Source organism: Solanum dulcamara, chromosome 6 (assembly GCF_947179165.1).
Source record: "Solanum dulcamara chromosome 6, daSolDulc1.2, whole genome shotgun sequence".
Lineage (NCBI taxonomy): Eukaryota > Viridiplantae > Streptophyta > Magnoliopsida > Solanales > Solanaceae > Solanum > Solanum dulcamara.
Window position 1 is genome coordinate 12025475 of NC_077242.1, and position 27122 is coordinate 12052596.

General features: G+C 31.5%; 2 protein-coding genes, 1 long non-coding RNA gene and 1 pseudogene across 4 annotated transcripts; 2 read left to right on the forward strand and 2 right to left on the reverse strand.

Moving 5' to 3' along the window:
* The first annotated feature begins 798 nt into the window (after nucleotides 1-798).
* LOC129892060 (uncharacterized) lies at nucleotides 799-1833 on the forward strand. The gene has a single exon (XM_055967595.1). It carries the CDS (start codon nucleotides 1035-1037, stop codon nucleotides 1626-1628), a length of 594 nt encoding a protein of 197 aa, XP_055823570.1. The 5' UTR covers nucleotides 799-1034; the 3' UTR covers nucleotides 1629-1833.
* A 9762-nt stretch (nucleotides 1834-11595) lies between these two features.
* On the reverse strand, nucleotides 11596-14597 carry LOC129893231 (putative protein FAR1-RELATED SEQUENCE 10). The gene is made up of 3 exons (XM_055968731.1): nucleotides 12988-14597; nucleotides 12455-12898; nucleotides 11596-12361 (listed from the first exon to the last, which is right to left on the reverse strand). Exons 1-3 carry the CDS (start codon nucleotides 14020-14022, stop codon nucleotides 11765-11767), a joined length of 2076 nt encoding a protein of 691 aa, XP_055824706.1. The 5' UTR covers nucleotides 14023-14597; the 3' UTR covers nucleotides 11596-11764.
* Nucleotides 14598-22944: 8347 nt separating this feature from the next.
* LOC129893290 (uncharacterized) lies at nucleotides 22945-27097 on the reverse strand. Of its 2 annotated transcripts, none has more exons than XR_008767413.1 (3): nucleotides 26941-27097; nucleotides 24601-25157; nucleotides 22945-23737 (listed from the first exon to the last, which is right to left on the reverse strand). It is a non-coding gene; the product is annotated as an uncharacterized LOC129893290 (long non-coding RNA). The 2 variants fall into 2 exon arrangements; XR_008767414.1 differs by having other exon boundaries at nucleotides 22949-23737; nucleotides 24601-24766; nucleotides 26906-27097.
* LOC129893289 (uncharacterized) lies at nucleotides 25151-26893 on the forward strand (annotated as a pseudogene).
* Nucleotides 27098-27122: the final 25 nt, after the last annotated feature.

Sequence of the window (27122 nt, forward strand, 5' to 3'; positions counted from 1 at the left end):
AATTATTTTCATTTGAAATTTAAAGTCCTTTATTTTTATTCAAATTGATCCTTCTACTCTTTTAAATCTTTCGAGTTATAAGAGTTAAATTTTGCAATTCTACGTCTAATTGTCATTCAACATTTAATAATCATCATGTCACATCAAATTGGAAGGAAAAAATTAGATAGAAAAATGACAACAATAATAATAATAATATCTATGGACTATACAGAGATTCACCATCCCCTTAATACAAATGGTTGAAAGCATTACCCTGGCCGACATCTAGATCTTTTTATTTTTCACACGGTTTTTCGATATTCAAATTCTTGTATAAGATTTCATTAAAGAAAAAGCAACTCTTTATTAGGATTATGATTCAAATTTGAGATTTATAATTAAAGATGAATGAATTCAGTTCATCACATCATGACATTTAATAGTTCTAACTTAAAATTTTTATATTAATAAAATGAGTGTTTAAATATGAAAATATTTATTTTTACTTGATGTGAGTCAGATTAATTCAAATTCACTTGTTGCTATTTATAAAAAGCGAATTTCCTAAGACTTAAAGATTCGTATGAATTAAGGATGAAGCATCACAAGAGGATGAAAATGTTACTATCTACAACAAGATAAAATTTGATAAACAAATTCTTAAAAGATCTTAAATAAAGAGTGCTGATGACAGCTAAGAAAGTGAAACTTCCAAAAGTCCACACTGGTCTTTCAAATTAATATTCTTAAAAACATTAGTTGGACCGTACTTGACTATCTATTTACCTCAAACTACCCCTCTACCCTAACAACCTCTAAACACCAAAACTCCCACTAACATTAATAAACAACAAGGGTATATTTGGAAAATCAACTTTCAACCCCTTCTTGACTTCAAACATGAAACTAGTATATAATCTTAGAGTATTTCACCACACCTTCTTACACATATACACACACACATTGCAAAGTGCAAAATAAACCCCCAAACACTTTTTCAAGAAAACACTGCTTTTTATAAAATAAAAAAAAAGTTTTTCAATTTCAAGAAAATGGAAAAGGTAAGCTTGAATAACCAATTCTATTTTCTGAAAAATGCAATGAAAATTCTTCTCCCAGTTTCAGTATTTTCATTGGTATTTTCTCAATCTTATTCATTATGTCCTTCTCTTCTCCACTCATTTCATGAATTATTTTCCTATTTTTCCATTCAAGTTTTCACCTATAGCTCAGAAAGAAACTGTATTTTCCTTCTTTGCAATGGAATTCTTGTTTTCATTATTAAGAATTCAGGTCTAATTAGTACTACTAACATTTCTGATCAAGAAAGCCACAAGGAGTTCAACTCAACAGAATCTAAAAATCAAGAAACTAAAACAGAGTTTCTTGAAAAAGTTGTTGAAATTGAAAACCAAGAAAAGGTAGAAGAAGAAACTGAAATTTTGAGTCAAAGTGATTTGGTTAGTGTTGGAACAATTGATGTGAAGGAAGATCAAGAAAGTTATGTTCAAATTATTGAAGAATTGGAAGAAGAAGAAGAAGAAGAAGAAACATTGGAAGAAGAAGAAGAAGAAACATTAGAAGAGTTGCACAAGAAGTGTGATGATTTTATAAAAAGGATTAAGAAAGAGATCATAAGGGGTTAGCATCTTGCTATGACATATAATTTGACCATGTATTTTTTTTCAAACATCTTGATGTTCAGTATTGGAATCTCGAGATTCAAATTTGTGTTCTCTATGTTCCATTAGAGAGGAAGTATTACTTACTTCCAATTATTTCTTTTATTCTCGCAATTTGAATTCGAGATTTTTAATTAAGCTCAATATCAAGTTGACTTGATCTGTGTCATTTTTGTTTTTTGTTTTTCTCTTGTATGGTATTTTTGTACTAGAGAATTTCCCATAAAAAGTAAATAAAAGACCTTTTTTCTAGCTATTTTCATTCAAGCTTTTGTGATGTAATTTTTTATGAGGCTATATTGAAGCAAAAGACAAAAAGAACATTTTTGACACAAAACAGTGCTATTAGCATTCAGAAACCCAAAAAAATAGTAATCTACATAACCAAGTTATTTGTAGGTAATCACATATAAATCTTTTGGTATGCATTAATTGATAATTTAATAAAAATAGAGTAACTAACTAAATATTTCTGATTAAAATTCAGGTAGTAAGAAAAGAAAAATATTTGCATATATATGTAAATTAAATCTTCTTTTTTTTAAAAAAAGAAAAGAAAGTATCATGCAATTTAAAATTCAACTTAACTTATTAATACATAACTTCAATCTATATTATAATAGTAATTGTGATCTAAGAAGAGGTTGACGCAAGTACCTTTATTTTACTTATCTAAAACAATTATTAGTATTTTCCCCCCATTAAATTTAGAATTTTTATATTTATAAGAAAATATATATTTCTCAATTGCTACACAATTCATTAGTTTCTAATAAACGTGAGTATTAGATGACTTGAAAAGGAAAGTAATTGACAAGTGAGACTAGTTTAACCGGTTAAATACTTTCATCATCAACTGTTAGGTTTAGAGTTAGAGTCATGTTGGAGAGTAAATGAGAACACTATTAATCTCCAAGGGCAGGGGGTAGGGTGGGAATATTTATATATATATATATATATATATATATATATATATATATATATATATATATGTAAAATGGTGGTTAAAAAAAAGGAAAAAACTTACTCACATTCGATGTTACATTACAATCAACCAATTTCTTTTATATTTTACCTCTTATAACAATTTTTACCTATAACAACAATAACTATCTTCTATAACATAACGCTCTTTGTAAAATTACTCATCTATAACAACTATTTTTTTGATTGGTAATATAATAATTAACCATTTTTATAGAAATAGAATCTCTACCATTACCAATAATAGGTCTAGAGATTACCAAATATTTTGATACTTTAATATACTATTTATTACAAAGAATACTATATGAATATAAATTTTTATCACAAAGATTTTTCTTCTTTTATATCAAGTGTGATTAAGCTTAGGATTTGACATTTTTTTGCTTATAACAATCAAATATAAAATGTTACTTCCTCTATTCAATAATAATTGTCCATTATTGACTTGATACAAGAATTAAGAAGCAATAAATAAATGATAAGGATAAATTTTTTATCAAAGTATCTTTATTAAATACAAGTCATCTAAACTTTGAAAAATGAATAGTATTTAATATCCCTTTAATAGCAAAGGTAAAATAGGCACATCATAGTAAAATATTCATTAATTTTATAAACTGAACAAGTATTATTAGATATTCCAAAATAGTACAGTAGACAAGTAAAGTTGAACGGAGGGAGTAAATATTATTATAGACGTATAATATTCCGTCACTATAACATTTTTTTTTAAACCAATGATATTATTATTACATAGAGGTTTAACTGTATCACTAAATTGTAGCATAGATAAATAAGCACACATTTCATCTCAACCTCACTCTCCTAATAAATTAATTAGTATAGTTATTTGTAGTTGTTGCTGTGGACAAAGTACAAATAATTAAATGAACCACTAATCAGTATTTCCATAAAATACATGAGCATATTCCACATTTGTCATTTTTAATGTGCATCAGCAAAATTAGTTTGCTTGGACAGTCTTGAACCTTACATTTTAGTCCTAAACAATCTTCCATATCCCTTAAGTTATTAGTATTAATCATAAAGTTTGTTAAAGAAAGATTTGGGATCTTTTTGATGTTTAACCTTATTACTACTAATCAGAAAATTTTGGATTATTCTAACATTCATATTATTAAAAAAAAAAAATTATCCCAAGTTGAGGATCTTGAGATTATCACAAATCTCTTTCTTAACTAACATAAAATAATCTTGACGATACCTAGCCTTTTTAGTTGTGTAATGCAAGTGATGTGATATTTTTTGTTCCTTTACTTATTTTTTAAGAGGATTAATATAAATAGTTATTCATTCAACTAGTTAAATTAAAAATAGCTAACAAACGTATTGGCATAAAGATCCATTTTTTTTTTACAAGTCCCTAAAAAGGAAATTACAATGCAATTGACAAGTTGACTGTGGCGTTTGGGTCTTGAGCTATATGACAATTGAGTAGTACAGTAATTTGCCTCTACTAACACGCTCACAACACACACCACAATTTTTTCCAATAGACTTTTCTATGGTTGACATGGTCACCATATATTTGTCTCTATTTAAGTTTATTTATGTTTGAGAAATTAATAGGTAAGTCTTTCTACTATTATATTAAATATCTAACTAATAAAGAGAGATTTATCATCTACCTAGTCAAAATTTCAACGCGGCAAAAATGTCATTTGACTTGGGGGATAAGAGATTTTAGTCGGTAATAAATTATGAAATTATTTTAGAAAAACTTATTTGAAGTAGTGATGTTGGTTCATATATTATCTTATATAGTGGTATTTTGGAAAAATTATATAATACAGTGAGTTTATGTAATCGTATAGCATATATATATATATATATATATATATATATATATATATATATATATATATATATATATTATATATATAGTTACAATCAAATACGATATTTGTGTGATTTTCAATTAGAATAGGATATTGTATGCGTGCAGACAGTGGCGGAGGCACAATACTGACTCGAAAAATTCAGCAGCATTAACTCAAACGCTATATATGTGTTAAAAGTATGTTTAATAGGTATAAATAATTTATTCATGACCCAATAAACAAAAGAAATTATGATAAAAAACTCATAAACTAAAAATTCTCGCTCCACTTCTTTGCGCAAATGCATGTATTCTGCTACATTATATTATGAAATATAACAAAATCTCGTTATTTTTTTAATTTTTTTTTGCTAAAATGATCGCTAATAACTCTATTTACATGTTTAATGTTACTTTAATTCCAAGATTATTTATATCACAATTATAATATTACTTTTATACCACACTCTATATGATAACAATTCTAGAATTATTAATTCTAGAATTAAAAAAAACAAAATGACTCATTTGCCCTTCCTCTAAGCTTTTCTCGCGTAGTCTTTTAACAAATCTCAATTATTAGAGGCATATATTTGTAGTTACCTTTTATTAGGTAACTTGATAAGTGTTATGAAAAAATTCTTGATAGAAAATATTATTTTCGAATAATTTTTACTGGCACTAACTCAAAATAATCAGGTGCAATGTGAATATCGAATACCAAATAGAAATTGAAAAAAAAGAAGGTAACTTAATAAGTATAAATATTTTAAACTTTTTTATATCGGTATTGTTAGCATATATAATTAAAAAAAAATAAAGTGGGAGGATCCACATCCATGTAGATGTAGTGAGAGACAAAATGACAAGCCATGTCTCCCTTAAATTGGACCCAAAGCTAAATATGTGATTGTATTTGTATGGAAAAAAGCAAACTCCAATGCCAACTAATTAATACCCACATAGATCTTCATCTCTGTAGAATTGGCTGTCCTATTTTTATTTTTAATTTTTTGTCAAGTACTTTATTTTTTATAAGAATAATTTTGTTGGAGTGGGTATTTGACACCTATACTATATACAACAAACAAATATACAGCATAATGACAATGTACAATCAAATAAAATACTTTATCCTAACTATTATATGTCTATTATTTGTGTTATCTAACACCCTCCGTGATGTGATATTGTCGTTTGTACTTTGTACTACATATATTAGTTAAGAGTTAATTATATTAAACACTCTTATACTATTACACATATTAATTTCAGGTTGTGTGATTAATGATAATAAAGGGATAATTTTGTTGCGAATAATAATGTATGAATTACTAACATGGTTAATAATAGTACAAATAATCATTATATATATAGAGAGAGAGATTACTTATTATTTTTAAAAACTTCTGTCATCGTATTGTTAATATATTTATTCTTATCAGATATTTATATGTCACAAAAAATAATGTATATATTTCTAGGATCTTAATGCATGTATTATTTAATACCGTCAATTAAAGATGTCAAAATATTTGTGAAAATTAATTGAACTGAATTAATTATTAATTTTTTTAACAAAGAAATTATATGTGTAAATGTATATTTATAATCATATCAAAAATTAGGGTAGTTTTTTTTTTTCATATATAAAAATTATTGAATTGGACCGAATAGATTTATATATATAAAATGTATTTTATATGTTAAGTTTAAGAATAGAAAACAATAAGAGTTTAATAACTTGAACCTTAGGTGAAATTATATGGAGAGAATTTATTTTTTTTAAAAAAAACAAACCTACTACACCACTATTGAGTTTAGTGACATGATTTATATAAATTTTTCATATTTTATAGAGCACCGTTTTTCGTATATATTTTATAATATGATGTTATTGTGTGCATTCTATATAAATTAATTTTTATGTTCTTTCTTTAATTGTTACATGATAAGTTAGTAAAGGTATTACCGGAAGAGAAATCGACATAATTAAAATGAAGTTAAATTTTTTTAAATTTAATTATGTACAATAAAATTAGTCTGATATAATTTTTCAAAAATAAACGACCGTATCATATGTTTCATTGACACCTCTACCACCAACCAAACCTTATATTAATTATGCCTTAATTATTTTTGCTTATATGGTCAATCAAATGCTGCTCATTCCATGGGGATTATTTTTCCTAATCCATGAAATTATTTTATTTGATGTTTATGCTAGAGATATTTTTTCCAAATTTCCCCCATCAAACCATCCCAATGATGATAAAGTTGTAATGCACTTACACAAGCATGGAAAATAACTTCTTCTTTTTTCTTCAGAATTGACGTTTCTTTGTGTATGCATAACATTTGCAACTCTACCAAAGATCAAATTATGAAATAAAGAGATGACATTCCACCTATCAAAAAGTAGATTACGTGAAAAGATGTATTTACATTGACAAAAACCAGCCACCAGTTTCTCTTTCTCCGTTTCATATTACTTGTCAATTTATAAAAAAAAGAAAATATTTTTATTTTATCTTATAATTAATTCTTTTTTAAAGTATAAATAAATTTGTAAACTTACCAAAAAAATAAAATCTTCAAAAATGAATTAGTAAAATTATTTTTTTAATTTATGATTTTTTAAAAAACGTGTAAAGGAGAAAGTATATATACCACTAATATTGGACGGATGGAATAAATACACTCTAGTAAAAGACAACATTTCCAAGAAATAATTGGACAGCCTTCTTAGTTGATAATTGTCACCAAAAAGTCACTTTAACTGTTTTCATAATTGACTATAACTTCCCTCATAGAAGAAAATAAAGATGAAAGGGTATATTACCTCTTGTCCAACAGTTTTGAAGGCCACTATCTAGTGTAGAAGTAGGATTTCAATTCAAATTTTCAAGATTAGGCCACTGCTAGCAGATAGCACTAGATGTTAAGACTTTGAGATGTACCCCAACAACTCTAGGGTTCTGGTTGTGTTATAATTAACACTTTTAAGGGTGTGGTTTAATGGACGATGACTTCGGTGAACACTTATGGGGGGACCAGCAACAACATCTCTAGTGTCATCTTACAAGTACGGTTTGGAGAGGATAGAAATCTTACCGTAAGGTATATGCAGTCTTACGAGGAATTGTTTTTGATAAATCCTTGGCTCAAATAAAGAATAATAAATCAAGTATGAAAAGGGATATACAACAATGAAGCAGTATCTAGCATAAACAAGAAATGTTAGATGATTTCTTTTCATCTGACCCAATCCTAGTCGACAAAGATACCTGAAACATGTGCTAATGAGAGATAAACCTTGCTAGACAAAATAATGCGATACATGTGCAAGTGAGAGCTAATAGATGCCCCGTGAAATAGTTAAAATGTTCTCAAGCTGACTCGTACACCATCGTTATCAAAAGCAAAAAGAACTACCTTCATTCAGCTAGTAGCTCAACAACTTTTAGAGTTTCATCCTCATCCATTTAGAACTTGAGTCCATATTGTCAAGCAGTTCTACTTGTAACACTCTAATAAATGCTTACAGAACATATTCATAATCCATGCAAATCTGTTTTATAATAATGTACAGAATAGCAATCTCACTACCCAGAAAAGTGGCTCCAAATACAATAGATAAAGAAGAACATGGCTATAATCAAATCAGAAAGACACATTTAAAAATAAGCATTTTTTCTTTCGCATCTTGGTGAATACAACTACAAGATTCTTTTCGTAATTAGACCTTTTGCAGAGACACAGATACTATGTTCCAAATGAGAAGAAACAGTGCTTGCTATAGATAAAGATTAATCACATAATCAGGAAATTAAACCGGAAGAAATGACACGGAAAAACAAGTGAACTAAACAAGTCGAAGCAGCGGAATAATTTTGAAGAGAGTATTTCAATCTACCACTTAGCAGAAAGCAAAACATTCAAGGAATCATACTCAACACTAGTTGATTTTTGATCAGCTGTTTACTGGCTAAATGCTACAAGGGACAGAATCAGTACACAAGTACATATATAAGCTCTTTCCGAATATACCACTAACCCAATCTGGCACCTTGTTTTCATTTTCCTAAGCTATACATATGTTGTAATTCTCACAGATCGGAAGACCGAAAGTAGCACAATGTCCTCCATGTACTAGAAAGAAAAATGTTCTGCTACAGAGGTTAAATCTGCATATGCTGAAAGGTACTTGAAACATGAGATCTAGTTAACGGAACATGTAGTCGGGTTAGATCTGATAGGAAATGCCCCTAACCTCTAAAAAGTTCCTCCCAACTCTAAAGTGCACATTAAGCCATAAAGCACCAGAAATAATTGCATTCAAATTCAAGTATACAAAATTACTTCTCATACTGCCTCTTAAAATAGAGAAAGACACACAAGACAAAAAAGTGATAACTACTGAACAAGAATAAATAAAAAAATTCTCATCATTATCAAGAATCCATGAAAAGTCATATCTGAAATAACTAACATCTTTGTAGATTAGCTTTTGTTTGAGCCAAGCAACCTTGCATAGGGAAAACTTGCAGAGTTTACTCATGATTATATTTAGCAGATCATGTAAAAGAGTTTAAGGAAGTATATGATTTTTGCTGAACTTTAATAGTGAAATGACAATTCTTTTACATTCCCCAGAAACATTGTTAAAACTAAGTGTGGTTAAGGTCCTTAAAGACTGAACCTCACATCCAGCAATAGAGTTAGTTAGATCATTTATGGAGCCCACTAAAAAATCATCAAAGTGTGTCTAAAGGTCTAGGACCTCGACCAAAAGGTAGGGACATGAGAAGGGGAGAAAGAAATGTTCAAACTAGCACGACTAAGAGAGAAAAAGGGTAAGGATCTAAAATAGGTGAAGTGTATTAAGGGTGATTATCAACAAGTGTTGACATGAGATAACGAGATCAATGAGAGATGGAGAGACTACTTTGATCAATCGTTCAACTTGAAGAAACAGAATAATATTTAAGACCTCCACACATCTGTGAATAATAGAAACTTATAGCTACACTCGTACAATTAGGTAGACAGAGGGTAAAGGATGCCATGAAAAATATGTAGATTAAAAAAGCTTGTGGTCCAGATAGTATCCCTAAAGAGGTTTGGACGTGTATTGGAGAGGTCAGAGAAGAATAGTTCACCAAGCTATTCAATCCTATACTAGGAAGTGGTAGGATGTCCAATGAGTGAAGAAAGAGTACCTTGATTCTGATTATAAGAACAAGGGAGGATTTTCAAAGTTGTGTGAACTATCGTAGCATTAAACTTATGAGTCATACAATGCAACTTTGGGAAAGAGTGATAGAGCGTAGACTTAGCTCCCAATTGGACATAAAATTTGGAAGCTTTTTTCCCAAATATCTGGTTGTTTATAGAATTTATCTATTTTTGGGAGATTTTGAAAACCAAATCTTCAAATTCCAAAAATAGCTTCAGACCTCTTTTTGCCCCAAAATATGACCATTGGGACTGTTTAAACATTTCAAAACTTGCCCCAATTTTTTGCATTTTATAAAATAAAAATCCCCATCTATTTAATCACCCACAGGCCACAACTAATCCATGTCTATCTTTTTTTTTGGTTGTGTTTAGTTGACACTAGGGTCTTGAGTTGACCTTTGATGAACGGCATTGATGAAGGTTCTGCATTTACAAGATTAGCAAGTATGTTTGTTTGGTACGGTTGGGTATTCTTGATAGTTTTTAGAACTTATAAGTCATGTTTCCTTTTTTTTTGTTTGTAAAATATGTTTTGAAAAGTTATCTCCAAACACATTTCAACTTAAAATCAAACTTCACCCAAAATCAGGTGTTTCAAAAAGAATTGGGAATCTATTTCCAAACACTAGCTTAGGAACACGACAAAAGTAAAAGAGAACCAGTTTTGATTTACGCCTGGCATATCTACAACGGAAGCTATATTTTTGCTAAGAAGATTCATGGAAACCTATCGCGAAAAGAAGAGATATCTAAACATGGTGTTTATTGATCTAGAGAAAGCATAAGATAGAGTACCACGCAAAGTCCTTTGAGATGGTTTGGACATGTTATGAGTTGACCTAGAGATACACCGGGCCGTAGCTGTGCAACTATGGTAAGTGAAAATCACAAGAAAGGAACTTGTCCCGAAAGACCTACCAATGCTCGGAATCAATGCATACTTAACTAAAGATATAATATAGCACACTGGAAGAAAAAGATCCATCATAGCTACTAATTAAAGATAGGTTGATTTGTCAGAGAACTTTTAATATCATTATTATCATTATAAGTTACTTTTATACATACATAAAACTTGTTTTTCACTTTTATGCTATCTAGTATGATGATTATATCAATTGAGCTTAGATGAAAAAGTGAAGATTCATATACCTAACCCCAACTTGTTTGGGACTAGGGCGTAGTTGTTATTCTAAAGTGTATTATCAAACTCTTTAAAGCGTTAATCCTTTCATCAAAGACAATATGAGTATGAATACACAATCATGAAAGTAAACAAAGTAGAACACACGCCAGGAAAAGAAAAAATGTTATTACTAGCAATTACCTAGTGACAGTTTGAAAGCACATTTCAAAGTTTTAAAAGAATATCATTTTAACCACTTAATATGGAAATGAACAACTATATTGCAAAAGAAAAGACATGAAAACTCCAAATATTCTATGACTTACCTCTGCAAGTTCCCACTCATTTACAGAAAACCTTTGACCAAGAAATACACCAATCTCTGAACTTCTCCTGTTAAATCTTTCAGTATAGAGAGACTTTCAGGACATCGGCAACAACATCATTGCAGGGATTCCATCAATGAAGCTTATTTTGCAGTTAGAAAATCCAGATTAAACAAAGGAGAATAATTATTCCAGTGAATAACATTAATTTGTTAAATTGAATGATATATTAAAATACAACTGATTTCCACTAGTGAAAGAGTCACTCTCAAAGTAAATTTACATGGTGACATGATACTTTTTGTGACTCCTATGAATTTCTATTCAGCCATATTAGTCAACTCTCAGAGAAAGCAAAGAGCAACAAAATAATCAAAAGGAAGCCTGCTGAAAATTAAGAAAAAATGCTTTTTACTGACTCTGTGGTTTCTCCATGTTGATACTGTAACCTATTTTGCTATACAAAGTTAATCTATTCATGCACTACATTCATGCCTAAATTCTTTCTCAAATGTTCCTTCGCAAAAGCTTTAGTTCCCTACTATTGCTAAATTAGCCACCAGGCAATACATCATAAGTGCTAGAGTTCACTAACATTGATAGGTGCTGAACTCACAGCAACTTCATCCACAGTAGGCATATTTTGTACATGCTCAAGGAGCTGTTTGAGTTCTCTATTAACATAATTAAAACGCTGCTTAGAGATGAATGATTCTGAATATAGACTTCCACTAAGAGCATGGAAAACTTGAGAATGCTCATTAGCACTACTTTGAATGACTGAATCATCCAGGGGAGCTAAGGAACTCTCTAGCCTCCATCGAAGTGGAAAGTATTTTTCTGGGATTTGAAAGTAGTTCTTAGATACTAGCACTCGAATCGAATGGCGGCACAAAATGCCAGAGTGCTCAAATTCCTTACAAGAGCAGTGAACTTGCTCATCTTCATGAATCCAAATAACAAGACACTCTTCCATTTTCTTGTAATGTCTCACAAGATATGAGCTATTAGCCATTTCTGTTATTGCATATTGCATAGACAGCATAATTTCATGCTGCATGATATTGAAGGCATAAGGTGTAAGAATGCTCCTTGCATGCTCTTCAAGAGGCAGGCAAGTCTTAGCAGGCATATAAAGTTGCTTCTTGTGATTCCCAAAGTTCGACATTAAAGCAACCTGTGGTGGTTTAAAATGTGCAGAAATTGTCATCAAACCATGTACTAGACATGTCAACAAAAGTAAAGTCAAGCAGTTATAACTGTTCCGTACCTGCTCAAAGAATAATAGTAAGCTTGATTGAGGGCTCAAGATATTCTTCATGAATGTCTCTACCAATTTCCAATAGTCAGTGGTCATTGTTCGAGCCAGGAAAAAGTTCCTCACGTAAGAAATTGGCCAAGATGCTCGATAAGAGAGAAGAAGAGCGATGTGCTTGTCTGAACCAAGTCCAAACCGAGCAACCAGTTGATTCCATTGATGCTCAAAGTCCTCTACATTTTCCAGTCGACATAACATATCAAACTCAGATTTAAAATCTGGATACTGTAATCCAAGGGGCAAGGAGAACCAACTAGATAATTTTGAGAGAACTTGCCATATACATATAACATGCTTAGTGTTAGGCATCTCGCTTGCTATAGCATCTCTCAGACCTGTATCTATATCAGTCACGATTGTCTGCGGCTGTCTTCCCCTCATGAATCGAACAAAAGACTGCATAAAGGAAAAACCAACTGTTAAGATAAAAGTGATTACGGATGCAAAAAAAAAAAAAAAAAAAACGGAAGCTTTCTTGTTCTAACCTGTAAGGCCCAAGAGAACGACTGTGATGTCTCATCTTGCAGCAGGACACATCCAAGAAAAAGTACATTCCCATGATTGTCAATTCCAAACCACACAGCAAATAGCATATTATACGTGATAGAGCGGTATGTGGTGTCAAAAATTACAGCATCACCAAAAAACGAATATGCTTGAAGTGAGTGTCCATATGACCATGCGATGTTTTCCACTCTACCATTTTCATCAGTAGTAAAACTGTAAACGAACCCCTCATCCTTTTGTTCTGATGCTTTGCAAGCCTCAAGAAGCTCCAACAGATCATTTTCCCTTTTCTCTGTGATCAAAGCATCATTCTCCTGAACAGTTTTCTTACATGTCCTGACAAAATTTCTGACATCTTTTTCTATGAAAGGCAACTGACCCGGTTGAACTCCTTTTTCTAATTCCAGAACCTTCACTATCCGATTGACAGGAAACCCAGCTTTGGACAGCAAAAGAATCCGTTCCTGGTCAGCCTCTTGGATTTTTCGGTATGCAGGAAGTAGTCGAACTTGATCATCTTCCAATAATTCATGGTTATGAACATTACTAAACTGAGAAACATACCATTGTGCTACACCATCAACAATTTCTTTTGTCAAGTACAGCTTCGCATCACATCCACACCTTACTGATTTCCTATCCCTAGGATGTTCCACATTGGCCTTCTTCCTTGGTTGATTGAATCCAGACCGGTAACACACAAAATCCCTTCTATAGATCCCCAAATTTTGGCTTTCTGTTGACCGTGCTTTCCTAATAGAAAACCCGTTCTTCCTGGCAAAGTTGCTGTAATATTCAAATGCTTCATGGTCACTTTTAAATATCTGCCCAACATATGGAGTAAAGACAATATCTTGAGATGAAGACGCTGCTGTTTCACTCTTCCTCGTTTGAGAAACATTTGCTGAGTGATCATCTCCATCAGCTTTAATGTAACACTTCCAATCTCGACAAGGGCATTGCTGTCTCCTAATCCAGATGTTATTCAATGGCTTTGCTGCCATAATCTCCATAACAATACGCACAAGCTTTCTAAACACACTAAAAGATCCTCAATTTTGATTCCCAAAAGGAAACCAACTCTTATGGGTTCAACAAAGACCAAGAGAGATCAACATTAAACCATCACAGCAAAAAAGAAGAGCCCACTTCATTTCAAAGAAGGAAAACAACAGAAAAACACAGAAGTCTCAAAATCGACTACGAGTTTCAACTGGGAGTCGAAAATATTGAATTGGGTGTCTGCTATATGGCTAGAGAATGATAAATTACAAAGGGAAATAGAGAATTTATCACAGATGCTAAAAGAAGAGCAGTATTTAGTAGAAGAATGATTTGCTTACCAATTCAAATATGATGAAACTGATTATTTGGGCTGAAATGTGAAGATTGTGAGAATGATTTGCTTACAAACTGTCAAAAAGTTGCAATCTTTGTATATAAAAAGAGTGAAGAAACTCACTCTCTCACATTTTTCTTCATTCTTGTAATCGTCCTTTGGGTTCTCCATGCTCCAATCTCTTTTTGTTTTTTGTTTTTTGTTTTTCTTTCTTCCCTTATTTTTTTGGGGGATTTAATAGAAGTCAAAGCTATACTGAAGATGGAAAAGAATGTTACTATTTGAACACCCATTGCATTATATTTTTTAAATAAATAAATAGGGAAAATGCATAAAGTTATTCTGAACTTGTATCGAAAAATCAGTTACACGCTTAAATTATTAAGGCGACCTACTACACAACTATTCTTACTGAAAGTGAAATTAATATCACCCTCAAAGCTAACGTAAAGATAAAATTAAATACAAAAAAGAGGCGCGTCAGAATTCACAAATAAAGCCAAAGATATATTTCTCTCCACCCCCACCCCTTCTCCTGTCCGAAACCTATTTGAGGAGTTCGGAGCCTATTTGAGCCATAAAGAGATAAAAGTAACACAAATAAGTCACATTTTCAAAATGTAACTAAAATAGGCTTAGTGTAGAATTTTATTCCGTTTTATAAAAAAATTTAACAGCAACCATTAACTGTGGACGTCTAAATTTTAGTGTAAAACATAACTTTTTCTTACACTTTATAAATTAAATTTCACTTTACCAACAACTTTACTAAAAACCTTTCACTTTCCTTTTTCACACTCTCTCCAACCCTACAAATGGTCCCCAATCCGAAAGGATCGACCCAACATCAAAAAATCGAAGGTTCTTTTTGAAGATTCTCAAAAAATCGAAGGTCCGTAGCACAATCAAAAAAATAAAAAATAAAAAATAAACCTGTGTGACATCGGGGTCCCCAATAAAAATGGTCACTTTTATCTCTTTGTGGCTTAAATAGGTTCCGAACTCCTATTTGAGCCACAAAGAGATAAAGTTGACACAAATAAGCCATATTTTTAGAATATAACTAAAATAAGCTTAGTGTAGATTTTTATTCTGATTTATAGAAGAAAATTAACACCAGACGTTAACTTTTAACGTCTAAATTTTAGCGTAAAACGAAACTTTTTCTTAGACTTTATAAAGTGAATTGTTTTTTACACTTTATAAAGTGTAACTATTTCTTATACTTTGTAAAGTGTAACTATTTCTTACACTTTATAAAAGAAATTTTACTTTACCAAAACACTTTACACTTTCATTTTTCACTTTCTTCCTCAACCCTACAATGGTCCCCAACTGGACAACCCAACGATCGACTCCACATTAAGAATTTGAAGGTTCTTTTTGAAGATTTGCGGAAAATCAGAGTGAGATATGCTAGAGAGCTGAGCAAGTTATTTTCATATTTTCATATTTTTTTCATTCATTTTTTCCTCACAAAAAAGATACATTCACAAAATGTATGCATTTAATTTCTTAAAATTCACATTAATGGCTATTAATACTATACTTAATACTAGGTTCTACAACTTTTTCTTGGAATTCGTAGAATATCTTTCGGCCTAAGTCTTGTATACCCTGTTGGGTTGTGATAATTTTTGTACATGCTATTTAAAAAATTTGCGGGGCTGGATTGTTGGTTGTGTTATGAACCTTCGATTTTTTGAGAATCTTCAAAAATAACCTTCGAATTTTTAATGTGGGGTCGATCGTTGGGTTATCGGGTTGGGGACCATTGTAGGGTTGAGGAAGAAAGTGAAAAAGAAAAGTATAAAGTTTTTGGTAAAGTGAAATTTCTTTTATAAAGTATAAGAAATAGTTACACTTTATAAAGTTTAATAAAAAAATTACACTTTATAAAGTATAAGAAAAAGTTCCGTTTTACACTAAAATTTAGACGTTAAAAGTTAACGCATGCTGTTAATTTCTTTTTATAAAATGGAAGAAAAATCTACACTAAGCTTATTTTAGTTACATTCGAAAAATATGGCTTACTTGTGTCAATTTTATCTCTTTGTGGCTCAAATAGGTTATTTTCATTCTCTTTTATTTTTTCTTATCACAGACACTTTTTTCGAATATATTTTTTCATGATAATATTTTGAATAAAAAAACTAGAAAACAAAGGTTAAGGAATAGAACCCACTGCGAAAATCGGTGAAGTTGTTCAACATATGAGATTTTCTGTTCGAAAATTTTTCCGACAAGACATCCAAAATTAATCAAGCTTACTATTTTCACGATCAAATTCATCAAGTCGAGCACCAATTATTCAATTTATTTCTGTAACACCCTGTGTTATCCTAACATAAACTAGGCCCAACGACGATGAGAGAAGTCGAGGAAAATAGACTGTATCAATTGCTACTAGTCAACTTACGACTCATAGTAGATTCTACGGATCATAGTATGGACTCGTAGTGTTGGTACCGAGGAGGAAAAATTTGATCAAGTGTGGAGAGGAATTACGAGTTACCTTACGACTCGTAAGGATGTTGACGACCCATAAGAACAAGTCATAGAGCCTTTGCCTAAATTCTGAAAATATAAGCCTCAATACTTTTGGTACGAGTCAACAAGACGACCCGTAGAGGTGATTACGAGTCGTAGAAACAGCTAACACTTGGTCAAATTTCAAAATCGGAAGGACACATCTACGAGGGAAGTTGACGAGTCGATGAAGTTCCTATGAGTCATAGAAATGACCCGTAGAGAAACTTCAGAGACTCATTACTGCAGGTTTCTGATAAACCTGTAGGACGAGGGGAGTCTACGACCCATTGAGTCTTTGACGACTCGTAGACCTGAGTCATAGACCACTCTTTCTTTAGCCCTGCTTCCACAATTGAGGATGACTACTCGTGATGACGAATCATAGGCGAGTGTTTTTAGGATTTTAATGAGGGTAAATTGGTCTTTTCCCACCCCTCTTAGACTAAAACCTTGAATTTTAGGACTAAATTAAGTCCCTTATCACTACTTTGAACGCATAATACTCTCATTAACATTTGAACAAATTGAGAGCGAGGGTTGGAGAAGAGGAGAAAGGCTAGGGTTCAAGCTCTTCGAGTAAGGTCTTCGAATCCTTAATTGTTCTTCGAGTCCAGGTATGTAAGACTAAACTAAAACATGGATTTTGTTCCTTCATATGCCCATGATTGCGATAGGTTGATTGTGAACGAATTGAGTCCCCATGATTGTATTTCTTGATATATTCTTGTCTTAAAAATATACATATTTTTACTGATTGTTGATGAAATATTGATTTCCTATAAATTAATTCCTTGAACACATAATTTGAACTACTTATTTACTTAAACCCTAGTAGCATGTTAATCGGTATTGAATTGTATATATTTTAAGAATGAGTCTACAGCCTTGAATTGCGAATGTACGATTGTGATTGGAATGTGAGTGTGATGATAGTTTTGATAGAAACAACAAATTGATAGTCCTTCATGTTGTCATGAATGATTGTCTAATACCTCTCTTAACTAAATGATTAAGAATGATTGGGAAGTTGATTGGTTGAAAGAATTTATTTGATAGAACGAATGGGTTCAAAAGAGTCCAAAATAGACTTACTGATTTGGTTTGATTCGGATTGATTGCCTTATGAGCTTGATTCTTGGGAGGAGTATCGAGCACCAAATTGGGTAAGATCAAGTAATAACTCAAACCCAATAACTATATCGCCAAACGTAGAAGAGGATTGAATCGTTAAAGTCGAATATTTCCCAAATTATTGTCCTGACATAATAGGACTTGATTGTTTATGGATCCATGATTGTTGATTCGTCCTTATCCTGTCAAGGTATGGACGGGCGTGACAACAACGTCGACTTGTTGTACTATCACTAGCTTATAAGTGATGGTTGTCAGATAAGAGAAATTCCCAATAGGTCTTGATAGTACTCTGATTTGGATTGGATTGGATTGTGTATGATGGGTCTTTGTCTAAATCTTATTCTTGTTTAGTCTTAGGACATCTTGATTGAGTTGTTCATTCTTCTGATTTGAGATTCTGAATTGATTTGAATCTACCTTGATGCATGTTCCATTGTGCTATTTTACATACTCGTACATTTTATGTATTGACGTCCATTTAGGCCTGCATCATTTCATGATGCAAAGATATGTACTAGAGATCATCAACAGACGCATCATTGAAGATATATTCGCATTCAGCTATTTGGTGAGTCCTCATTGCTTTCGAAGGATACCCCACTTATCATTCTAGCTTAAGTTTAGTTTTCTTCATTTGATTTGAGGTAGACATGAATTTGTCATTGGCACCATCTAGATTGTTGATAGAGGCTTCATAGACTAGAGTGTTGATGATGTGGATTCGTTTGTTTTGACTAATTTCATTCTTTCTAGTTGTTGATTGAATAGATGGTTGTCCATTGGTCTTATTTATGAATAGTAATCTTAATGAGTTAAGTCTTTCGCTGATAGAGTGTGATTGGACTAAGTGGTTCATTTGAGGATCAGCGAATGGTCTTCAAGTGTCGGCCACGTCTAGGGTATCCTCCTAGGGCGTGATAATTTCTATCTTTTTTGTTGCTTGTGAGCACATGAAATAAGAAAATTCTCAGATCTTTCTATTCTTTTTTTTTAAAATCTGGGTTTTGCACAAAATTTAGTCTTTTAATGTATTTTACAGATCTTTCTTTTCTCTCCAAAAAATTCTCTCTAGATTTTTCTCAAAATCAGTGATAGTAAATTGAGCATTAATTTTTAAATCGAGCACTATATTTGTTCTTTGGGTGTAGTGTGGTGAAATTTGTGGTTAGATATGGTGATTTGGTGAAAGTGATGGAGTGTGATATTGATGATGTGTGTGGCGCAATTAGGTTGTGATGGTGTTGAAATTTTTAATGGTGGTGGACTTGATGGTGGTTAGAAAAGAAGATTAAATTGGATAAAATTATTACTTGACTTTGTTTATTTTTGTATCGATAATGGAGAAAAAAGAAGATACTGGTACAGGTGGTTTTCTGAAAAACAAAAATGAAGTCATAATGTAAGGATGAAGAGAGAAAATAAAGGAAGAAGATGACATTGTTGGTTTTTTTCTGGAAAAAAAATAGAGTCATTCATGTAAGGCTGGAGAGAGAAAATAAGGGAAAGACATAAATTCCCTCCTAAACTTGTCTCGAAAAGTCAGTTATATGCTTAAATTATCATGATGACCTATTATACACATTTACTACTCCAAAGTGAATTAAATACCACCCTAAAACGTACAAAGCCAATCGCAAAATCCAACGTAATTTACACGCGCCTATCAATTCTTTTCAAGCTTACACGTGTAATTTATTTATTTATTCTCTTTTTTTTCTCAACCATTTTGTCTTTATTTTCTCTCTCCATTCTTACCTAAATGACTCCATTTTTTCTTCAAAAAACCACCAGCAATGTCATCTTCTTCTTCCTCCATAATCTTCTTTTCTAACCATCATCAAACTTACCACCATAAAAAATTTCAACACCATCACCACCAAGTAATTCTGTAATTGTGCCACATTTATCATCAAATATCATACGACATCACTGCCACAAAAAATCACCATTCCTAACCACCAATTTCACCACTCGACACCCAAAAAACAATTATCAATATTAATTTGCAAAGATCTTAGTCAGATAATTGAAAAAGTAGTGCTCGATTTACTATCACTGATTTTGAGAAAAATCTAGAGAGTTTTTTTTGAGAGATGAAAGATCTATGAAAATACATTAAAAGATTGAATTTTGTGCCAAACCCATAAAATTTATACAGAGAAAAAGAAAGATGTGGAGATTTTCTTATTTCATGTGCTCACAATCAACAAAAAAGACAACATAAATTGAATAATTAGTACTTTACTTGATGAATGTGATGGTAGGAGTAGTAAGGATCGATCAATTTTATATGTTTCGTCGAATTTTTTTTCGAACAACAAACTAACTAATTGATGTACTTTGCCGATCTTTGTAGTGATTCTATCCCTCAACCTTGTTTTCTATTTTTCTCTCAAAAAAAATTGTCCTGAAAAAAGAGTATAGCTAGCCTATTTTTTCACAAACCATAGCAAAAAGAGTTTGTGATAAGAAAAAATGAATAAGAAGAAAGAGAGAGTGACATGTGGGTGAAAAAAAAATTTGACTTTATTTTTGACTCAAACGCTCCTCTTTTATTTTGTATTTAATTTTATTTTCATGTCAGCTTTGAAGGTGGTATTAAATTCACTTTTGAGTAGTAAAAGTGTGTAATAAGTCGTTATGATAGTTTAACTGTGTAACTGACTTTTTGAAATAAGTTTAAAAGAAAATAAAGGCAAAAATGACCGAGAAAAAAGAAGTGAATAAATAAATAAATTACACGTGTAAGCTCGAAAAGATTTGGCAAGCGCTTGTAAATAACACGGGCTTGTATGAATGACTTTTTATGTTTGAGGGTTGTAATAATCTCACTTTCAGTAAGATTAGGTGTGTAATAGGTCACTCCAATAGTTTAAGCGTGTAACTGACTTTTCAAAATAAGTTCAGGGGTGAATTTATGCATTTTTCCTAAATAAATATAGTAATAATTATTTTGATTATATTATTATATTTATTATTATCGAATGATTAATGTTTAAAGGCGTTTGAACGTGCAATTTCATATCATGATTAGAAATTAGTATTTAGATATGCAATTTGAAATCAAGATTTTCATAGCTCAAATTCTCCAAAAAGTATGATTTTGGGGTTCCAAATCATGATTTTAATTTTTTTTAAAAAACATAAACCTTGGTCCGTAAGTTTATATCTTGTAAAAAAAAGACTCGTTATTATAAATTTTGTAAAAAAAAAAAAAAGACTCATGCTTGGCGTGAAGATGTTATTTGTACCATGTGAGAGGGTTATATTAACTAGTTACTACTATTATTAACTAGTGAATCTTTATAAAATTATGTGTCTTTAAAAGTTTGTAATCGCAAATATTTATTTATAAAATAAATATGGAAATATGTGATTTATCTATGTGATGCCTTAGATTGTTTTGATATCTTATTTATGAATTACGGAAAAGAGCTTAAAATACCTCTGAAGTATTAGAAATGGTACAAAACTACCCCCGTCCACCTATTGGCTCTCTAATACCCCTACCATCTATCTTTGGGTCCAAAAATGACCACTTATTTGAGGATTGAAATTTAAATAATTTTTTAATTACATGGCGTGCTACTATTGGTCACAATTTATTTATTACAATTATTTTTAAAACCAACCTATACTAATTAAAACCCGCCCCTACATAACTACCCCCGACCCAATTAATTAAAACCTGCCTCAATATTCTAATTTACCCATCAATTCTAATTAAAAACCCCATTCTCAACATTTCAACCTAGGGCCAAAAGATCAGTTCTTCTCATTTTCATCTTCTTTCTTGTTTTCATTGTTTTTTTGTTAAAAATGTCAGTCTTTTCATCAATTACTTCTCCTGAAGAACTTTAGTCCCGTATATGTAAGTGCGGATTGATGGCAAGACAATTTACAACTACAACTCTTGAGAATGGAGGACACCATTTCTACAAATATCATCGTCTTGGGTCAAGTTCCTGTGGTTATTGGAATTGGATTGATGACAAACTTCCACCTCAAGTGTCAACAATGATTCATAATCAAAAAGTCTAATTGAATTCAATTCGAAAAGAAAGAAACCATTTGAAGAAGATTGTGAAGGATATGGATGACATTAAAGATTCTAATTTGAAGGAAATGACTACTAGTGAAATGTCTGAGTTGAATGATATGGATACAAATAAAATTTCCGATTTGAAGAAAGTTTGTGTCTTGAAGGAAAAAAAAGTCAAATTTGGAGTTGATGGATGGTATTGAGATTTCAAATTTGAAGAAAGTTTCTGGTTTGGATGATAAAGTTTCAACGTTAGAGTTGAAAGTGCATTAATTGATAAGTTTGCTTGAAGTTTCTTGGGCTATTATTGTTGGTTTTGTAGTTGCCAAGATGTTGTAGTATGGTGGTATTGTTTATGTTAAATTAGTATTATTAGGTTATTTTAGTTTTGTGTCATTTTGTTATTGTCAATGAAAGATTTAACTGAAAGAATTCGGTAATTTTATGTAGTATGATTTGATGTGGTTTTAATGTTTTGAGAAAGTGTCAAGATGGTGTAGTTTGTTGGTCTGTCTACTAATGAAGAATCTGCAGTTTGAGGACCTTCTTTTTGATCATATATAGCAACTGCAACTACTTACATAATAACCTTCAATTACTTACAAAATAAATAAAGGGACAATTTCAAATATATACAATAAACTAATTAGTTTACAACAAATATAGCCATGTTTTATTTACATTAATTATACATGAGCTATACACTGAATATACATTATGATACACTCAAAAACTGAATATAACTTGACTATACATGAAATATACACTGACTATACATGTCTATACAATGAATGATCATTGTTTTGGTAATTATTTTTGCCGAATGACCATGTAACGTGATTATCCCTATATATATATTCACAATACACAAGATAGGTAAATCAATAACTCACAAGACATTTTATAGATAAATTACCAATTGCATTCATATATTTTTCAGCCCACAAAACATTCTCACTTTGTTTTACAATCACAAGACTAAAATGTAATTAACATACATGGCTAGTAACAAACAGTAAGCATCCAAAAAATAGCAAAATAAAAAACTTCACTATGCCATTACATAACAAACAAAAACTAAAAATCACAACTTAACATTCACTATCAATGTTTGCCCCTCTTTGCTTTTAGTTTTTCAATTTTTATCTCCTTTTCTTTTGTCAATTGATTCGAGGCACACATGTTTTGCCTTTTCAGGTCAGCTTTTTTGATGAGTGTGGCAGATTAGTAGGCATACTAGCACCACTCTCATCACCCCTGAAGTTAATCTTTCTTGAACCAATTGGTTGTTGATGCAACTTCTTAATTTGAAGTCTAGTCTTTTCTTCAGATATCACCCTAGGCCCAACCACTATCTCATCATCCTCATATTCAATATCACCTTCAACTTCATCTTCATCAACAATTGCAGTAACAATGTTTTCTTTTTTGCACTATTTTTAGACCTCTTTGAAGGTGCAACAACTTTGTCCTTTACTTCAGAACCAAAAAAAATCTTTTTCCTTTACTTTTCTCTTTAAATTTGAAGGACCAATATGAGCTTCATTAATTACCTGACTTGATTTTTGGCTTGTTTATTGATTAGAAGATGAAACAAATTCAGGAGTTGGCATAAAGATTGATTCAGCTTCTTCACTTGGTTGGGGTGCTGACACCGGCACATTTTGAAGAACTTGTTTTCCTTTTTGAAGCAATTAAATTTGAGAAAAAGTAAGATAAGTAAATATACATTGTAAGTAATGAACAATTGATGAAACTTGACTTACCAGAGGACATTTTATTCGATTATGATCTACTGCACTACAGTTTCCACATGTAATTTGCAACCCCTTTCTACTTTTTGACCATAGTACCTATCTTTTTCTTGCATCATCCTTTTCCCTTACTTTTAACTTTTGGTCTACCAATCATTTTACAGATTTCTAGTGGATTCATAGCTTGAGAAGGATCAACTTTTCAGAATTTTTCACCCATAACAAGTTGAATTTTATGCAGATACACAAGCATGTAAGCTTTTTTTGAATACCATCAATGCATCTCATTCAGTGGCTCCTGTCTATCAAGTTCTAATGCTTTAATAGCATGAGGACATGTAATTTACATCAAATCCCATGTCTTACAAGTACACTTCTTTCTATCAAGATTAACAACATATCTATCTATACCCTCAACCACCTCATATCCTAAGTCTCCATTAGCAACAACTTGACAATCTTGTGCAATGATTCTGAAATCATTAAACAATTTCATGGCATATGGACTATATTCTTTTGTCCACTTTTTACTCTCTTCTTCAAGTTCTTTCAATTTTTTCATAACCTATACATAGACGTGAGATATGATTTTTTTACAGCCTAAACATAACACTGAGATACATTTTTAGGAGATTCAAAAATATATGAAACATATTGAGAAGTTATTATTTAAAAAAGTTATATAGTGAGAAATTTACTCATTATACAATGAAGAATTTATGAAATATAGTGAGATATTATGAAGAAATAGTGGCAACTATGAACATTTATGAAAAAAAAGTGAATATACCTTGATTCTAATGTCTTTCAACATCTTGAATTTTTGGTTTTGCTTCTAATGTCTTTCAACATCTTGAATTATTGGTTTTGCCCTTGCTTCCAAAATCCGTTTGTTCAAAGACTCAGTAAAATTATTTTCACATGAGAAGTTTTTGCAGACTGCGTCAAAATAGGCCCTGCATCAATGTTGTGGTGGATAACATAACAAATCTTTGGCAGCTTGTTCAGACGCAGAACCTATTGTCTTTAATTGATATTCAAATTCTTCTTCTAATGTACTCCAAACAGACCACCAAAATAATTTCTTCATCTGTACACCACTCCAAGTCTTGGACCAATTGACTTCTATGTGCCTACATACGTTTTCTTATGTATAGGGATACTTTGAAGCATGTGTTCCCTATCTCTTTACCCTTGGTAGATTCCTCTGTTTTTAAGTTATGTTGTTGTCTAATAGGGCTCTTTTCTCTTTTTTTATGTCTATAATGTGCCTTTCTTCAATAATGATTGACAAAGTGGACCTGTTATTTAATTATGGGGCAAGTGGGTGCTGATACCTCACTTTAGCTGCATTAAAAAATTGACTCATGTCTGAAAGGGGTATGATCCAAATTTATTGTCATATATAGACATATGTCAAGAGTTCAATGAAAATTTAGGTTTTACAAAGGTCAAACAACTTCTACTCAAAGGACCTTCTGGGAAGTATTATGTTATTGAGGGGAATTTTGGCATAACAACATTATAGACATCTTTGTCTACTCAGTCTAGTGTAGTTGAACTCTTTGTTGTAGATAAAGGGGAGCATGTTTTTTCAGCTACTAACATCAGCCACCATAATAAACCTTGCCTTGTCCTAGTAGATGCTGCAACTGAAGGTGAATCAAATGAGGAAGAAGAGGATGAAAATGAACCTTATCCTAGTGATTATAATAGTGATGAATTGGAATCCTTTAGGATGGAAAAGAAAAAATAACGAAATGAGAAACTAGACAACTTTTTAGTGTTGGAAAAGGGTATGAGCTTTAAGAATCTTGATGAAGCTAAAAGAATTGTAAGCTACTATTCAATTGCTAGGAAGGTTACCCTTAGAGTTGATAAAAGTGACTCTGTTAGAGTTAGGTATAAGTGTATTGTGGGTTGTCCTTTTATGTGTCTGATTTTCTGAAGTTAAGAAAGGGCAAGGGTTTGAAATTAAGACCTTGCAAATAAAACACACATGTCCTGAAGCATTCAAGAATAAAAGAGCTATTCAAAAGGCTTTAGCACACTACTTCATGAAGAAGGTCCAAAATAATCCTAAGTACAAGGTGACAGAAATGAGGAAGAATTTAGATGGTAACTTTGCACTTAATATCAACTATTCAAAAATGAAGAGGGTTAAAAGGCCTGTGTTAGAGAAATTGAAGGATAGCTATGTTGATAATTTCAATAAGTTGGTGGCTTATGCTCATGAGTTAAGGGGATAGCAAGCCTGATACTGATGTGGTTATAAACATAGCTGAAGAGGCTTTGTTGGAACATGGACAAAGGAAATTTTTGAGAATGTATATTTGCTTTCAAGCTTTGAAAAGTGGATGGAGAGCTGGTTTGAGGCCATTTATAGGGTTAGATGACACCTTTTTAAAAGGAAAGTGCAAGAAATTTTATTGGCTGCAATTGGAAAAGATTCAATGAAGCGTTTCTATCCACTTGCTTGGGCAATGGTGGATAGAGAAACAAGTAGATCATGAAAATAGTTTATTGAGTTGCTGAGAAACTCATTGGAGTTGGCAGATGGTGAAGGCTTGACACTTATGTCTAATATAAAAAAGGTAATTCTATAAGTGTTTGACAGTTTGCGATTTTAGTTAATTGTATACACTTCAATTATTTTAACTTGTAATGTTATTTTTTTTACTGGGACTGATTGGTGTTGTTGGTGATTTGCTTCCAAAAGCACAACATAAATGGTGTGCAATACAACACCCAAAATCCAAAAACAAGGGGACCATTCAAATAAAATATTCTTACCCAACAACCATTAATAAATCTAACCAACAAATAGACAAATAAAAAAATCATGTAATAAAGAGAAAACGACAATGAATAAAGGCTGAAAGGAACAAACTTGAGATTACAATATAAAAACCCTAACTCGTGACACCAATATAGTATGATGTAACACCTGTATCACAATAAAAAATCACCAAAACAAGCATAGAAAACATGAAGCATCAACATAGTAAACGTAAATATACATTGAATAGCAAAACACATAACATAGATAAAACCCTAAAGCCTAATTGAGAATATAAAGTACACAAAGTTTTTACTTGAGTTGAAGTCGAGATTGTGACCGAAAAATTACCCCTGCATTCTAATATCTTCATGTATGAGTGTATTTAGGTAGTATCTTTGGACATTATAGGCAAAGGGTTGAAGTTCTTTCATTGAAGTGTTGATAATTGGGGCTTTTGGTTTGTTAGAATTGATAGGTAAATTAGATGATTGGGATGAGTTTTAATTAATTGGGTCGGATGTAGTTATGTT